Source organism: Madurella fahalii, assembly GCF_045866475.1.
Source record: "Madurella fahalii IFM 68171 DNA, scaffold_3, whole genome shotgun sequence".
NCBI lineage: Eukaryota > Fungi > Ascomycota > Sordariomycetes > Sordariales > Madurella > Madurella fahalii.
In genome coordinates, this window is record NW_027263973.1 from 3,675,804 (window position 1) to 3,687,406 (window position 11,603).

At 53.8% G+C, this 11,603-nt stretch overlaps 3 protein-coding genes across 3 annotated transcripts; all 3 read right to left on the bottom strand.

The window, feature by feature from the left end:
• Positions 1-374: 374 nt before the first annotated feature.
• MFIFM68171_06548 (uncharacterized protein) lies at positions 375-1,796 on the bottom strand (the record flags this gene model as incomplete). The annotated part of the gene is made up of 3 exons (XM_071061968.1): positions 375-1,314; positions 1,375-1,583; positions 1,641-1,796. 3 exons carry the CDS (start codon positions 1,794-1,796, stop codon positions 375-377), a joined length of 1,305 nt encoding a protein of 434 aa, XP_070918069.1.
• Positions 1,797-3,079: 1,283 nt separating this feature from the next.
• MFIFM68171_06549 (uncharacterized protein) lies at positions 3,080-7,137 on the bottom strand (the record flags this gene model as incomplete). The annotated part of the gene is made up of 2 exons (XM_071061969.1): positions 3,080-6,006; positions 6,075-7,137. 2 exons carry the CDS (start codon positions 7,135-7,137, stop codon positions 3,080-3,082), a joined length of 3,990 nt encoding a protein of 1,329 aa, XP_070918070.1.
• A 2,399-nt stretch (positions 7,138-9,536) lies between these two features.
• MFIFM68171_06550 (uncharacterized protein) lies at positions 9,537-10,037 on the bottom strand (the record flags this gene model as incomplete). Its single annotated transcript, XM_071061970.1, has 1 exon — positions 9,537-10,037. One exon carries the CDS (start codon positions 10,035-10,037, stop codon positions 9,537-9,539), a length of 501 nt encoding a protein of 166 aa, XP_070918071.1.
• Positions 10,038-11,603: the final 1,566 nt, after the last annotated feature.

Below are 11,603 nucleotides of genomic sequence, written 5' to 3' on the forward strand. Positions count from 1 at the left end.
CAGGGGATACACTGAATTTGGGGGTGACGTGGCAAGATGATGATTATTATGTACCGTAGTTTTAATCCTGGGCTTTCTTTATCCAGCAGCAAGGTGTAGTGCACACTATCTACCAATAAGCGTTCGAGAAATCATAAGAAAGCGTCCATCTTCACACAAACAAACTCCTGTCTACAAGGAGAGTAGCAGGAGCATATACAGAGCGACAGAGTCTTGCTATTGCAACCTCCATCAACCTGAGAGACGTGAGATTCGCCCGGTTCGAGTTTGCCACAAGCATGAGTTGAGCGTGGATCATAGTCACCTAAACTAAATTACCCCTTGAAAATGGCTGTATAGTTATATCCCAACCTAACGCGATCACCGTCACTACATCAACTCCCCAATCTCCCAAGCGTCCCTTCCTCCCGCTCTCCCCACTGATCCACCACCAATCCCTCCACATCACCACTCCCCGCTTCCACCAACCTCCCCATGTTCAACCGCACGCTCCACCGCACATAGGGCGTCATCCCTTTCCCCATCCGCCCCTCTCCAACCCGGAGAAACCCTCCGCCCGGCGCCGAAATATCCGACTTGCCGCCTCCCCCGGCACCGTAATGGTGGCTGAACAGCGGCGGCTGCACCGTCACGCACACGGGCAGTCCCTTCCCGTTTCCCCTCCCACCCCCATCCCCATCCTCACCATCATCATCACCATCACCGCCAGCCACGGAAGACGGACGGTACGCGCCATCGCACCAATCCCCCAGCACCAGATCCCACCCCTTGGTCAGCCTCTCCGCCAGCCCGAAACGGTACAGCAGCTTCCTCGCGCCCCGCTGGCTGACGGCGTACGCCTGCGTGCAGGTCGTGCCGTTGGAGAGGTGCACCACGCGGGTGTGCGGCGGGTAGAGCTCGGCGAGGGGGTCGGCGAGGGCGAAAGGGTGGGGCTTGAGGTGCTGCGGCGCGGGGACGGTGGGGTCGGCGGGGATGGCCACTCTCAGCGGGCTGGCGGGGGCGGTGTTGATGCTGTTCGGGGGTGCGCCGGAGGGGAACGAGGTGCCGCAGTGGCCGAGCCAGAGGACGTCCCAGGCGTCGCCGTAGGGGGTGAGCTGGGGGTTGGGTAGGGAGGGGAGGTGGGTGATGGGTACGGAGGGAGAAGGGTGGTCGCGGTACTGGGACGATAGCGGGTCGCCGCCGCCGCGGCGGTGGCGTGGCTGGGTGAACGCCCTCGCGGCGTGAGCAAAGATTTGCATCTGCGCCTTGAGCCGGATGTCCCAGTCTGCATCGTCCTCGAGGATGAGGGCGCTGGTGACGTTGTGCTCGACGATTCTGTGTGTGTGGCTGGTCAACTACGGCTCAGGTGTTGGGTGTGGTTAAGGTGGGTTGTACCGTTGCAGGGCGTTCATGTGCGCCCGCCAGGACCCTCGGTTTCCCCCCTTCATGGTAGTGTCACCCCCCGGTAGCACCTTGTCGGGTACATCCGTGCTCGCGACGCCGTCGATCCAGGTGATATCCAGACCACTCAGCGCCGCCGCCAGCGTCATAGCATCGCGGCGGTCGGTTCTGGAGGGTAAGTTGATGGTGAAGATGGATTGAAACTAAGGCGCCACATGTTAGTTGCTGTAGTATTGGATCTAACCCTAGCATCCACGGACCCCTAAAGTGGCGTTCAAGATATCTGTGGACGTCTTGCTTGACTTGACTAGATAATGCAAGGAAGAAACCGAACTTGGTCTGGAATGCTTGAACCACAGAAACAGAGTTATGACGAGGATGATGAGAACGGCCACGTTCCGTGGGCGCAGCGGCATGTTGACGACATCGGATTCGCTTCGGTTATATGGTGCTATCGCAGGTCTTAAGATGCACAAAACTTTGATATGATGTCTGACGCGAGTTGATAGCCACGACGCGAACGGGCGACGTGGAAGTGGCGTGGGTGTGCTGGGGTGGATAAATTCGGTTAAAGGGGGCGGGACGATCTTTAGGTTTTTGAATTATCAGAACTTCCCGCATTGTTGCAGCGGCTTACGGCCTGCACCTGAAACGCACCTTTAGATGCATAAGGAATCGTATTTCTATTGCGATTCAACGTCACATTGGTGACTCGATGGCATCTGTCCTGCGTGCTGACTACGTACATACGTAGAAAGGAAGGGATCCCAAGGCTTATCCACTGTATCACCGCCGAGAGATTTGTCTTCCGACCTCACCTGCAACTTTTGAAGGAAAATGACTTTTATGGCAGACTGAGGCCCGTGGCCGTCCCGGAATCTACGCTGGAAGAGTAGAAGAAGCCTCAGTCTTTAACATTCCTGGGACTTAGTTGAACTGGTACCTCAACAGAGATTAATGCACCAAATCTTCCCCACGCCGACTCCGAACGGTCCAGGGAATTCCTCGCCTTCTCCTGATGTGGCGGAGCTCGGACCATCCATCCTTCAGGTTCTGGTCGACTAGTCAACAAAGTCTTGGATATAGACATGGTACGAGACGGGATACGCTGCTGCCAGGAAAACCATGATCCATGTGAAAATCCAAAATGGCTTGGGCCAGCGGACAAGAGCTCACGCAATCCCTGGCTTCCGCGTAATCGATATACAAATGTCTCGTTGATGCACTGCCGGGATGCGGCGCTGGCGTGACCCGCCGCATGACGGTGTCGGCGCGCCCCATCAGCTCCGGCGTCGTACGCCGCCTATTCCTCGTCGAGTCTCACCCGGAGCCATCGACGTGGTGTGTCATCTTGATAACAGCATGATCCCTTGAACTGGAATATCCAACAGCGGGCTGGAAGTTGGTTTCTTGTGACCTAGCTGGCAGCCCGGAAATATTCAGCATCCTGTAAATTGGACTTGGTGAGCGGCCAGACACGGGAGGCGTGGTTCGCCTAGCACTCCGGGCTGGCCGCCCCCTCGACCTGCCGTGGGTTTGGTTGCGCCAATGGCAAAAACAAAGTAATTGGTTAGTATACTAAAGCACTACCAAGGCCCATTATTTAAGCAGAGGTAGTAAAAATTTATTAAGTCTTTACAGATCGCTTTAAAAAAACCAAAGACCGTTACTTTACCAGTACCGCCGATCCAGTATTATCCTAAGCGTTGATATCGGCCCCTTTGTCCATAAGAAGCCGCACAATCGCCTCGTGACCATTTTTCGAGGCCAGATTTAGTGCCGTCCGTCTAGTAATACTCTGAGTGTTGACGGTGGCCCCTTTGTCTATAAGAAGCCGTACAATCGCCTCGTGACCATTTTGCGAGGCAAAAAACAATGCCGTCCATCCGGCATCATCCTGAGCATTGACGTCGGCCCCTTTGTCTATAAGAAGCTGCACAATCGCCTCGTGACCATTTTGCGAGGCCAGATTTAGTGCCGTCCATCGGCTAATACTCTGAGCATTGACATCGGCCCCTTTGTCTATAAGAAGCCGTACAATCGCCTCGTGACCATTTTGCGAGGCAAAAAACAATGCCGTCCATCCGGCATCATCCTGAGCATTGACGTCGGCCCCTTTGTCTATAAGAAGCTGCACAATCGCCTCGTGACCATTTTGCGAGGCCAGATTTAGTGCCGTCCATCGGCTAATACTCTGAGCATTGACATCGGCCCCTTTGTCTATAAGAAGCCGTACAATCGCCTCGTAACCATTTTGCGAGGCAAAAGACAATGCTGTCCATCGGGTATTACCCTGAGCGTTGACGTTGGCCCCTTTGTCTATAAGAAGCCGTACAATCGCCTCGTGACCATTTTTCGAGGCAAAAACCAATGCTGTCCATCCGGTATCATCCTGAGCATTGACGTCGGCCCCTTTGTCTATAAGAAGCCGTACAATCGCCTCATGACCATTTTGCAAGGCCAGAATTAGTGCTGTCGTTCCAGAATTATCCTGAGCGTTGACATCGGCCCCTTTGTCGACAAGAAGCCGCGTAATCGCCTCGTAACCATTTTGTACGGCCAGAATTAGTGCTATCGTTCCAGAATTATTCTGAGCGTTGACATCGGCCCCTTTGTCGATAAGAAGCTGCACAATCGCCTCGTAACCATTTTGCAAGGCCAGAATTAGTGCTGTCGTTCCAGAATGATCCTGAGCGTTGACATCGGCCCCTTTATCGACAAGAAGCCGCGTAACTGCCTCGTGGCCATTCAATATAGCCCGGTGGAGTGGCGTATATCGTCTCCCATTGATTTCGTTAACGTCTGCCCCTCCCTGAATTAACAAGTCCACAATGCTCAGTCTACCCTCCTGAGCAGCCCACGATAATGGCGTCCGACCTTGGTGATGCTTCAAATCTTTCTTGTAATTCAAACCTTCAGTGATATCGACACCATCGCAGATATTTGATGGCACGCCCAAAAGTGCGGCTACGGCACTTTTATGACCGTTCGCTAATGCAGCGAAAAGCGGATGACGGTACCTTTCCCCAGAGACGTCGGTCGCAAGCTCTCTTTTCATCTGTGTGCGAATGAGGTTTCCCAGCCCTTTGTCTGCCAGAACATAGAGCGGGGTTGCATGCGAGCCATACCGCCGAGCTTTGAACTTCTCGAAGTGGTTGATCACCCTGATTCCAGCCGAAGCAAAGAATTGGGTCAGAAAAGCGTCTTGGGAAACCACAGGCGCCGCAGCATTGGCGTGGTAGAGGACCTGCTGACCGGCATACTCCAGGAACGAGCATTTTCCGGCCATGGCGTTCCGTTCGTCGTCCCCCCCCCCCAGCGCGGTGATAATTGCCTGTACTCTTGGATGATAAAGGTATGTAGTGCAACAACGCTTGAGGATTTCGTGGCTAGGACCCTCCCAGTCGAATCCAAGTTCAGGCCACAACTCCTGGATGCCCTTTTCTTTCACCAAAAAGTCCCGCACGGATTCATGAATGAACTGCACGGTCGGCTGCTGAGATTTGGTGATCTCAGCAAGCCCCTTCGAGGAACTCGTGACCAGTTTGACGGCATCTATGTGTGTGTCATCTGGCAGCTCGGCATCCACCAGACCCTGCTCCAACAAGCCCGCCCACAGCGCATGGCGGAACTCTGCTGGGCTCAAAGGCCGCTTTGCGAAGAGAATCCAGAGAATGCAGAGCTGCAGCGATTCAGTTCTATGTTGATCGCGCGTCAGCATGCTCTTGAAGAGTTCGCTCAGTTCGGTCGGGATTTCCGAAAGCTTCTTTCTGAGAGCGAGGGCGCCGTGGCTACTCTCATTATTCAAGATTTCCACTACTAACACGACCCACATGAAAATCCCAGCAGCTTTATCCAGGATTCGGGAGTGTAATTCTTCAAGAAGCGGGCGGTGTGTGATCCTCAGACGACTCTTGACGTACTGTGCCAGGTCTTCTCCGTGTCCTGATTCCTGCTCGAGGGTGAGCAAGATTCCCCGGTAAATATCAATGTACGGGTATGGTCGACTCGAGAAACAGATTCGAAACTGAATGCTTTCATTGGTGGCATTCTCTGCCAACTCCTCGAAGAACTGGACCATGTCCCGGACCTCTAGCTCGTCACACTCGTCGAGGGCGTCGACGAAGCAGGTAAAGCAACGCTGGCCAAGGGCCATGACAGCGTTGCGGAGAAGCTCCTTCAGGGCGTTCAGGTTAAGGCAGTCTTGTTGGTTCCGCGGAACGACGTCCGTATTGTCCAGGACGGATTGAAGATCCGAAAACTCCTGCAGCAGCTGCAGTAACAGAGACCGGTACATCCCGGAGATAGACCTTTCCAAATAGTCGCCTCGTGCATTGAAGAAGAAGGACGCCACGGCCATGTTTGGCTTCTTGAAAACTTTCTTCGTCTCCAGGTACACGAACTTCATCAAGGTTGACTTTCCGGCACCTGCCTTGCCTCGCATCCATAAGAAGCCATGATTTTGCGATTGCTTCTCGGGGTCAAGCCAATCCTGGTATGTTGAGTGTTGCAGAAGCCAGCGGCAGGTTCTGATATGTGCAGCCCGAATAGTGGTTCTGCGGGCATCGATTTGCGGGAATTCAAGGCATTTTAGCAAGCGTTGCCGCCGTTCCGAAGCATCGTCGACTGCTCGCATCCCCAGTCAGCATGATACCAGAGGAGAAGGGAGGGGCCAGGACAATGGTTTGTATTACCGGTGGTATCGGGCTGGTTCGCATCGGTGGTGTATGTGGGAGTCTGATCGAGTGTTCTAGACGAGGGCGGAAGCACTTCCAGCAATTCCCTCGCGTATGCGGCTGCAGTTGCAGCAGCATAGTCCTGCCACTCCTTGTTCTTGTGGGAATCCGAGTAGTCGCAAATGCCGCGAATCGGCAAGCACTGGAGGTTATCCATCATGCCGGCTGACTCCATCTCAAAGCACAACGCTGAAAGTCGCTGAGCAATGCCATCCCGCGCTTTCCCGTCCTTCATAACCCTGTTTCCGGAAGCGATGACTCCGTAGTGAATTCTGGGTTCGTCAGAGAGGCGTGCGCCTCGTGGTTGCAGCTTTTCTAGGTCGCAGTTAATACATGTTGGCCACCCAAGAGGGTGTTCGTAGGACGCTTGGAAAAGGCGATCGGGATAGTTCGGGCGCGGGATGTTCGGGAGTCGGCTTCGCAGGATACTTGCCATTCGATTGCTGGAACTGTGCGGTCCATGCTTCGATCGGAGCGCGGACACAGCCGAGTTCAGCAGCCGCGCAGGGGTTTTCGCATCGGCCGTTACTTGGAAGAAGCCGCCTGCAACTATCTTGCCCATGTCATACTGCATGACCCTCGTGCCAACGACAACATCGCCGAGGTACAAGTCGGCCTGGCTAGGGGATCCGCCGCCGATGCCGACCATCAAGGTAGCGCGGATGCTCGGAAAACTGCGCTTCAGGTTTGTCGCGACGATTGCGGCGTTGTTCGTTCCGTACTGTCCCGGCAAGCATGTCATGACGACGTTGTGCTGGTCGATGCGTCCGAGCACGTAGGTGTTGTCGTCGCCGGCTTGGTTGGGTGGCAGTGGGTGTTCCTCATCCAGCATGGCACGCGATGCCGCCAATTCTAAGGGGAGTGCACAGATCCAGGCGACTGTGTAATCCCAATGGACAAGTGGAGCGTACGCATCGTGTTTTGGGTAATTGCCGCCATTGGAGGCGGTGTCGAAGGTTCTTGACCGCTTCGGAAGGCTCGCAGACGGTTCTTCATCTTGGTGCGTTCGTTTCGGATTCATGGCCGGAAGTTTGCATCAACGACAATCGGGGAAGTCGGTCGGAATTAATCGGGGATGGCAGAGGCTAGAGCAGAGGAACGCGAGATCTAGTAGCTTGGAGCAAAAGTGGGAGGTGGTTCATGATGGCGCGGGCGTGCGGTTGAGTCGGTTGACGATCTCGAGGGAGGCAGCCGAGCAGGTGAGTGGCGCCACGTGTGGCATCGGGCTCTCAGGGCGAGTAAAGGTGTCGCTGCCGCTTTCGGGAGAGGGGAAAGGGTGAGTTGAGAGTCAGAAAAATATTGCGGAAAAGTGACCCAGTGGTCGTCACCGATCCCCAAAGACCCGCTCCCGCATGATGAGGTACTTCCGTGCTCTTCCCGACCGGCTGCAACCCCCGCCCTGACCGTCGGCGGCGACCGCGACCCGTGCGGCCTTGCCCAACGCCGACAGCCGTATTCCCAGTAACAACGCGCGGACCGAATCGCCCATGGCGTTCTCAGCTCGCCACATCCCCTGCTGCCTGAGGGCAGGGTTGTGCCCATTGACAGTGCTTGATTGGCCGCTGTGCCGTACTTGCTGCACGAGACTGGACGGTTCTGCGGCGCAGCCGGTTTCACCGTTCTCTCAAACGGGACAACACTAACAGGGGGAGAAGAGGTGCCCGTTTTTGGATCTTGAACCCCCCTGTTTTTGACCCCTCTTGCCCCAGAAGATAACTCTATAGCCGCTTTTTTATCTCTGGAAAAAAAGGAAAACGGTGCAAACGGCGTCAACCTCTTACTTGCCAAGCGCCTCCGTCTCCCCGTTCTCGTAAGGCTCCCATATCTTTTCTTCACCTTATCACTCTGCAAGCAGTTCCAGGCCTTCAAGCCTAGGGCCCGATGCAAGAGGATTATAACTACGCGCAGAACTACCTGGGAAGAACACGGAAAGAAAATTGAATCCGTCATTAATCTGCCATTTCCCCTACCAAGGTCTTCCCGTTCTCTGGTGAAACTGCTAGAGCATCTCAGGACATTCCTCGAAATGCGTAACAGGTTCCTAACTATCGTGCTCGTGCCTATATGTAAGAACCGGCCGGGTGGGGTCGGCGTTGGCGCATACCGGAAGCTTCGGAGCCGCGTAAGGTAACGAGCAGGGTACGTAGGTACAGATGTCCTCGTCTCAAGGCATAAAGGAGAGGGCGGAGGACAGGGCTTAGGAGGGAGGAGAGCCGAATTAGAATACTATTCTACTCCTAATGAGCATTCTATTCCTACGTTGCGCGTGTGCTGCTTGTACCTAGATACTCTGGTCCTACCAACCTTGGATCCTTAATCTTCACCCTATGCCCTTCCCACTTAACTAGGTACTCCATCCGCTATCTTTGTTGTTGTGAGTCCAGAATCTCCTCGACTTAGAGATACTCGCCTTTCCAAACCTCCTTGGCCGTGGAAGCCACTCTTGAAGAGAGGGGTGCCCTGTCGAGGATGTCTTCCCTGCTTGTGACTTGCTCTACCGGGTTTCAGGGATGTCGTCATTGTCTATAATGCATATAAGGGTTTTACGTAAACTCCACCTGAAAAGTCGCTACTCTATCCACCCGAACGCGCTTAAGGACCGCTTTAAGTAGCTATTTCTCAAAGCTTACAGAAGCAGCCTTTGGTATGGAACCTGCGACACAGCGAGATTCAACCCAGCATCAGTTACTGCCGACTTCGGAGAAATGAAAAACTATTTGACTGATCAAATAGGTCGGCAAAGCTCACTCTACTAGATTTCTCCTGGATTTTTTAGTGCTTGGCAAGGTCTAGTTAAGTTGATGTAAAGTTGGCGAGTTCAGGTGTGGTTTCTCGGACTTGACCGAACTTTTTGACATGAACCCTAGTCAAATCTCAACAAGCCAAATCTGGCTTTTCTGGAACAAATCAAGGCAAATTGAGGGCCAGATTTGGCTTGTTTGATTTGTTGGGAGCGCTGGTTCTGACGATTGCAGCGTGTGAGGAACCCTAGGCGACGGCTGCCGGCCTGTCCCCGATGTGGCCTGAACAACCGTACCGAGGCTTTGCTCATTAAGATAAGCTCAGGATGCTGTCATGAATAATTTCCATTACTTTTTCCTGGAATTAACCACGATTTTGTACATGATAGTGGATCAACTTAGCAAGTGGATGGCGCAATGTCCCGCTAATTGCTCAAGGTAGTCGGCGACGGCTTGTTACTTGCCTTTAACTACCTAGGTATAGTACTCAGGGAAGAATTATGGGCGCCAACAATTGCCATCGTTTCCATTCCCACGCTGATAATTGCAGCACCCTGTCTCGCCCTCACTACCTCTACCCTTCCGATAGATGGCCGCAGAGCCGTTCGGGACGATTCCATCGACGGTTTCTTCATCCCACCTGTGGCATAATTTAGTATGTAGACAGCCCAGCAACATCTCAACATAGGCGTAAGCATCTTACCATGAAGACCTCCAGCTCGACTGACCCGCCCGTGTTCTCGGTTGACACTCGAGCCCTGCTAATAGCGATGGCGGTGTTGATCCAGCGATATTGTTCGGCTCCCGTTTCGAACGTGGCGGACCCGTATACGAAGTCCCCTGACTGATGGCCCAAGTCTTTGAACAAGATGTTGGCACCATCACTTGTCTGCAGCACCGCAACGCCATCCGAGCTGAACTGGTTGCCAGGTCTCAGGATGCTGAAGTCTGCGCCCACGGGCAACAGTGTTCCATTGAGCCGCGGGCCCCTAAATGTGCCGCCGGTGAAAGGGTAGGCAATTCGTGTGCCATCTGGTCGATCGCCTATCACGATGGGCGTGGTAGCAGTGACATTGGCCGTGAAGAGTAAGGACAGACGTGGGGGCGCCGGGCCACGGTTAGCGTTTGCTTGGGTAAAGACGGTCGCCGCCAGAACGAGTAGCGTCGTGAGTGATTTCATCTTTGAAGTGTATCTATCTTTCAACGGATGGGTTTGAGGAGGCTGATGAGTTCAGGAACGAGCGGTGTTCTCTTGCTCGCTTTATAGGCCTGTCCAACCGGGCAATTCGGGGTGCTGGGGCCTCACTTCACGTCTGGTTGTGGTTCAGCTGCACGTCGGAGTCGGATCCATGGTTGCCCCGGTGAAAATTTCCAGGGTAGTTTTCCGCTGTTCGGTGCTTTACAGCTTACGCATAGTGGGCAGCATCAACCATGGCGGTTCCCGCGCCATCGGTAAATCTCTTCCTACACTACCAATCCACACCGACAATCTCGGGGCTTTTTTTTATTCAGTGGGGACTGCATTGACTGCGTACTATCAAGCTTTAGCACGACTGCTGTCCTCTGAGATTTACAGGTCTAATTATTTGTTGGACGGTTACCCCGCAGCAGTCAACGCACCGAGCAACATCCTCCTGGGATCCCAACTCGCGGCCGAATCTCACCCAATGCTGCTTGTGTAGGAGTATTCTACCATGGGGACTGCAACTGTTTGTATTTAGCGTGTCTGCCCCTGCAGAGACCCTTATGCTCCCAGCGGCAAACAACGCGGCGCCCAGTGGCTAACAGCTAATGATTCGCATTCTTTTATCAAGTCCGTGTTCGTGAAATGGGCCGCAAAGGTCAGTAAGATTGAGCGGTATTATGAATAACTGAAAATATAATCTCCCAACCCTCAGAGAGTCCTCAGCGTCAAACTTCTTCGTACAACTATTTCCGCTCTATCTCACGTCCGGTTTGTATGGCAGTGGCTTTCGCAACATAGATGCACTGGTTTAGTGATGGCAACGGAGCATATGACGTGAGCCAAGTCTAAGGTACCTTAAAAGACGGCGCTTTACAGGCAACGTGCCACAATTTCCTGAGCGGAAGAATCTTTTCACCTTAGCTTTGACTCCCCTTACGGTCCCAAATACCTACGCCAACAATGCCCCTATTTCCGGTTTGTTGCACTGCCGACATTCCTGCCAGCGTAACTCACTCCCAGGCTCCTACCCAGCTTTCATCGCGTGTCGCTGCTCACCACAGTTGGCGATAATCCAGGTCATCGACACCTTCCTGAGCGACGCCTATGACGGTGCCTCTAAGCTGGTTCCAGGCAGCCAGCATTGTATGGTGGTCGTAACTACCGCTGCCGATTCCCACCTCAACTCCACTCCGTCGCAGCCGCCGGTGAGCTCATTCACATCTCCTTTCAACAGGCAGTCTGCACAGGAGGTGTCGCAGCGTCTGGGAGTTGGGATTCCTTTTTTCGTCATACTTGATGAGAAATCTGCGGTGGAAAACACAGCGAATATAGTCGCACGCGGTACCGGCCCCGATACTGTCAAGACTGTTCGGGTGACATTTGAGTCCGCCCAGAATGCACTTGTGGCCCTGGAGGTCGGGAGCTTGGGTTTTGAGGGTCTACTGGACATTGCGGCCGCTTCTCCAGGAGGAGTATACGGAACACAAACCAGAAGAGCTACAAAAGGTGGCACTACTCCTCGGAAGAGGCTTGGGGCGGACTAATCTATGAAGTACACTA